The 5,797-nt window shown below is 34.9% G+C and overlaps 1 protein-coding gene across 1 annotated transcript; it reads right to left on the reverse strand.

Moving 5' to 3' along the window:
* Positions 1–257: 257 nt before the first annotated feature.
* On the reverse strand, positions 258–3,422 carry LOC147814853 (uncharacterized). Its single transcript, XM_087156511.1, has 3 exons — positions 2,826–3,422; positions 2,173–2,671; positions 258–2,026 (listed from the first exon to the last, which is right to left on the reverse strand). Exons 1-3 carry the CDS (start codon positions 3,420–3,422, stop codon positions 258–260), a joined length of 2,865 nt encoding a protein of 954 aa, XP_087012637.1.
* Positions 3,423–5,797: the final 2,375 nt, after the last annotated feature.

The following is a 5,797-nucleotide window of genomic DNA, read 5'->3' on the forward strand; positions in this document are numbered from 1 at the left end:
ACCATATTCATTATCGATTGCCTTCATTAAAGTATCATAAACTTCCTTTTGTTGGTAATTCAACAGGGGTACATTCGTTTGAACTACTAAATCTAATTCCTGGTGATCATATTCACGTTCCCGTTCCAATTCTCGATTAAATGCGTCATTCATTTCACGATATGGTGCTGGCATTCCTAACCTGATTAATAAATTACCGCACATGAGGTAACACATATCTTCGATCAATAGTAAAGCACGATTATGTATCTCCTCATTCATCTCAATATCGTGATTTCTGGAACTGACACGAATTTGATGTAAAATATCTTCTGACATAGTATCCTTGTATTTGTGCCACAGGTTACATGGGTTGATGGAAAACATGTCGAAATTATGATAGCGAATAATGTGCGTATCTGACTTGGAGATGCAGAGATAATGGCTTCAGCGATTGTCGTATCCCAATGACTATCGTTTTCTAATAACTTCAATTCTTCACATGCAGCACGATATGTTGGGAATATTACACCATTAACAGTTCGTAGTGACTCAAATGACGTTGGCCCACGCACATTTACCAGCAACAACCGCAAATAGAAACATTCATTATTCTTTGGATGAACTGTATACATACGACCAAGAGCATCAGTAGAACGCACATCTGGATACCCAGGAACCGCATCGCCTTGCTTCCGTCTTTGAAAATTCTTCGATGAAGCATTCCAAGTATAATAACGTGGCATCTCCGAGTAAAGCAAAGTTCGTGCAAACTGATCGCTTTGGCAGATTGCAAAAAAACTGGTCAATGTAGTTGCTGGAGGCGTTTCAGTACGTTGCGTAGCATTCGAAGCCGTGAAATATACTCGTTGACCATTCTCCAGATGCACCGCCAAATGCGTAACAGTAGGATGACGTTCGTGAATGGGAAATGCGAATATACGCCAAATCGCTTCATTACAGTTCACATAACGACCAACTTGATAGCGTGAAATTTCATCGTTGGTATTCGAGGATTGCAATCCAAAAACCGCCATATCACTGCCTTTCGTGACATATTTGCAAATATATTTTATGGACTTAACTGAATTGCAGTATTCAACGTTGCAATGTGTCTTGAACGATTTAGAAATAAGTGGCGAATATGGAACAATCCAACTGTTGTCGACAACGAAATCCATTCTTTTCACTTTCGTTGTGACAGTTCGACCGTTGTCATCTGGTGATCGACGCCGATACAGCGGATAACCATCATTGCCAGTGACAGTCTCCGCCGTTAATTTCCGTGGATATCGTTTAGAGCAATTTCCATCGACCATGCAAGGTGATTGGGGATTGATGGCACCACACGGTCCATGAATCATATTAGTAGTAACAACATCATGTAGGTCTGGATCGACTTCATAATCAGGAATCTCAGCACATATGATATCATCTATTTGGTCAGGCTGAATTCTTTCCACTAACCAAATAAGAATGTGTGCGTGCGGCAGGCCTCGCTTTTGCCATTCGATTGAATACATCCAGCATCGAGTATCTCCAAAGACGCGTTGTTTAACAATAAAGTTCATCAGGGACCGAATTTTTTGCCTGAATATACGTGCTGTGATGTCGTGTCTATCACTTGATGTTTGTCCGGGAAGCAGCAATTGAGTAATTTCTATCCATTTTGGATTACAGGTAAAAGTAATAAAGAGATCGGGCCGACCGTAATGACGAACATATGTCATTGCATCTTGTGCATATTCATGCATATGACGTGGACTACCAATGTATGTCGCCGGCAGAATAGTTAATCGACCAATATTAGCTGCATTTCCTTCAGTACTAACTGCATCACGTAAATGGATGTACTCATCAGAACGCAGTTTGGCTTGGTTCAACCTAATGAATGTTAAACGTTCCGTTTCTATTTTTACATACATGTCAACGCAATACTGCTGAAACAATCGACGAAACCGCAGCAAATAGTTGTCAGCATTTTGACGAATCATCAAACGATATGCGTAATAATTCATTGAGCTAACTTTCTTTGTAGTTTCTTCACCTGAAATTAAAAATTTGATAATTAACCATTTCAAAGGCAAATTTTAAAGGCAAACAATACAGACATTAACCATTTTTTTAATAAACATTATTTTAAATCAGTGTCTTTCACAAATAAATGAAATAAATTATGATACTGATACTCACCATTCAATGGATTTTTCATTTTAATATTAAAATAATATCCATCTTCTCCTTGCCAAAACATCAGCGGGTATTGCAATGTGTCATATGATCGATGAGTTTCAGATATTTGTTGCAGTTGCCCAGTATCGCGACGTGTAAGCACAATATCGCGTTTTTCCAATTGTTCACCAACAATCAGGATGGCAACTTCGTCTACTGTTGGAGCATTAAATGTCCTTTCGTGTGTTCCAGATGGTCGTTTATCTGCTTTGATAGCAACTTTATAGTCATCACTTGGCATGCGCTCTAAAGCACTTTTAAACAACCTGACCAACGCATGATGTTCATGAAGCAGACACTGCAAGTCTTGAAGAATTGCTCGCTTCATTCCTGCATTGATCTCTAGGCGTCGATCAAGTTGTTCTTCCATGTTGCCCATGAAATATATTTGTAAAAATTTATTCTGTGTATCCTCGAAAGGTAGTAATGATCCAATTCGATGATGAATCTGTCCTTGTATCTACAAAATAAAAACCAGACAGTATTAACTGGGTTATAAACACTTTTTTCGGTGGGAGAGAAGAGTTCAGAATTAGCAAATATACTACATAGGTACCAATAGATAAAGTAAGTTATTCTTTAACTACATTCTATATAAGTACAAAAATAAATACCTTAAATGTCGGATTAAATCCCCGTTCTTCGATAATATCTGCCCCAAATGACGTCATCTGGAAACAACCATTGTATTTTTGAGTATTTGCAAGAAAGTGGCGTGATTCTTGTGTTTCGCCACAAAGCAATGAATACAATGGCTCAGGTGGCGGAGTCAACAATGGCAATTTCACTTTACCATTAAGGCAGCATAATCCAGGCGTTTCTCCGGAAAACTTTAATGCACCACAATACTCGCAAACTACGCCCATTTGCCCAATGCAAACGCTAGGATGCAAGCTGTAATCATTGCTGCAATCGTATTGAAACGCTGCTCGATTCAAATCAGCACTTGATAAATATCTTGTTCTGCGTCGCAAATTATCTATTTGTTGACCTCTGTTGTTCGCTCGACGATTCTGCATTGCCAACCGAGCTGTTTCACGGGCTGCTTCACTTTGCTCTCGTGATTGAGAAGCACGAAGTCGAGCCATACTATCGCGGCGCTGTTCACGTGCAATTTCTTGTTCTTCTTCAGTCCTTTCATTTGCAGTATTTCGTATTCTTCTTGCATCACGGCTTTGTCGGGAAAGATTCGATCGTCTTGGTCGCGGCATTATTAATTATTAATGATCCAATTCGATGATGAATCTGTCCTTGTATCTACAAAATAAAAACCAGACAGTATTAACTGGGTTATAAACACTTTTTTCGGTGGGAGAGTAGAGTTCAGAATTAGCAAATATACTACATAGGTACCAATAGATAAAGTAAGTTATTCTTTCGGCGGATATTTTTTCGGCGGAAATCTTTTGGCTATTGCTTTTAGCACTGATTGAAAACCGTCTTCGCCATTAACAGCTTGAGCTTGGCGCCATATAAATTCGATAAGGTATTACGAAAAACCACGTATAGCACGTAGGGTTGCCGTAAGTAGGGTCGCCAAATTTGGCAATTTATGCGAATTTTGGCCTTGTTGCGTTAATACGTAAGTACCTTTAATAGACTCTTTGGACACCATCTATTGATAAATAAATTAAAAATATAGTTGAACTATACGTATTAATTTATGAAGCTATGATATTAGTGCTCAATAAATCGACAAAGCTAAAGTTTTAAATTTTCATTTATACATGTATCATTTCCAATTATGTAAAAAATTTTATCTACTAAAATTTAAAGATTTAGAATATTTACTACTAAGATTTAGTATGTTCTTGCACAGTATTTCGCTTTTTTAGTCTTTTTTAATATTCTAATACACTGACCTAGATAATTTCTATCTCATCTTATTTCATCTTTCGAGAATTTCTATTTTGGCGATGAAGCTGAATTTGAATTTACTTATATATATATGTAAAACGACATTTCAAACAATACAAAGAGCATTTAAACGAAATGAATTATTTCGTTACTTTAAGGATGTATGAAAGCTGCATAAAAAATGTATGTAAATAACTTTATAAGCGGAATGCAAAACAAAGTGGTACTGTTTAAGTGCACAGTTAAGTCTTATTTACTTAAAGAGCAATACAAGTATTTAATTCGCGTGAGAATTACATATATAAATGAATACGTTCGTTAACTTAAGCAGAGAATATTTATTTTAGAAATTATTTATCATAGCGCGAGAATTTTATTTTTGTTTACTACTTCAATGTAATCACCTAAAAAATCTAATAAATCGTACTAAATAAACATGTAAACATTTGTTTCATAATAATGACCTTATATAGTCGAAAATATATTTACTTATAATTAGCTTTTGTTTTCTCAAGTCAGAAACTTAAACTTCTGAGTTATATATTAATAATAGATATTTAATGGTAGATATTTAATAGTAATAATAGATTAATGGTAATAATAGATATTTAATACCACGTTTTATAGTGACTGACGTTACATGTCAAGTCACACGGGAATGATGTCGAACGGGATAAAAAGTATCCTATGTCCTTCTCCTGGCTCTAAACTACCTCCCTGCCAATTTTCAGCTAAATCGGTTCAGCCGTTCTTGAGTTATAAGTGAAGTAACTAACACGACTTTCTTTTATATATATAGATATGCATCCTAAATTTAACATTCTTGCTTTATATTGTATTGAAAAGTAACTTTACTGCTTCTTAAGTGTATCGCATCTTGTTATAATTACAAATTTTAGTGTTGCTGAATAACAGGCATTATGGCTGCTACTTTTACACCAAATAGTGTAAAAGAACATTCAAGTGTAGTCAATGAAAGAAAAAGAACATTTTAAGTAAGTCATTTTAACACCAAATAGTGTAGGAGAACATTCTAAGTGTAGTCAATAAACAAAAAAGAATTCAAGTAAGTCATTCTGACACCAAATAGTGTAAAAGAACATTCTAAGTGTAATCAATGAACAAAAAAGAATTCAAGTAAGTCATTTTAACAGCAAATAGTGAAAGAGAACATTCTAAGTATAGTCAATGAACAAAAAAGAATTCAAGTAAGTCATTTTAACAGCAAATAGTGAAAGAGAACATTCTAAGTATAGTCAATGAACAAAAAAGAATTCAAGTAAGTCATTCTGACACCAAATAGTGTAAAAGAACATTCTAAGTGTAGTCAATGAACAAAAAAGAATTCAAGTAAGTCATTCTGACACCGAATAGTGAAAGAGAACATTCTAAGTGTAGTCAATGAACAAAAAAGAATTCAAGTAAGTCATTCTGACACCAAATAGTGTAAAAGAATATTCTTAGTGTAGTCAATGAACAAAAAAGAATTCAAGTAAGTTATTCTGACACCAAATAGTGTAAAAGAACATTCTAAGTGTAGTCAATGAACAAAAAAGAACATTTCAAGTAAGTCATTTTGACACCAAATAGTGTAAAAGAACATATTAGCAGAAATAGTGCTTCATATTTTTTAAAACTTCCACTGCTTTTAAACATATAAAACATTAAAACTGTGCTAGTTGTGATTTTAAATAAGTAATTTGATAAAACTACATGTTTTTTTGCTTTT

The sequence above is a fragment of the Parasteatoda tepidariorum genome, chromosome 2, assembly GCF_982258835.1.
Source record: "Parasteatoda tepidariorum strain Cologne lab strain chromosome 2, Ptep-v5.0, whole genome shotgun sequence".
Classification (NCBI taxonomy): domain Eukaryota; kingdom Metazoa; phylum Arthropoda; class Arachnida; order Araneae; family Theridiidae; genus Parasteatoda; species Parasteatoda tepidariorum.

Bases quoted from the DNA above. Each gene is read 5' to 3' on its own strand.
- LOC147814853 (XM_087156511.1), bottom strand. From the start codon at position 3,422: ATGCCGCGACCAAGACGATCGAATCTTTCCCGACAAAGCCGTGATGCA. The intron at 2,672-2,825 runs GTATTTATTTTT...TTTATTTTGTAG, and splicing joins GATTTAATCCGACATTTAAG to ATACAAGGACAGATTCATCA. The intron at 2,027-2,172 runs GTGAGTATCAGT...TTTTAATTTCAG, and splicing joins AATGAAAAATCCATTGAATG to GTGAAGAAACTACAAAGAAA.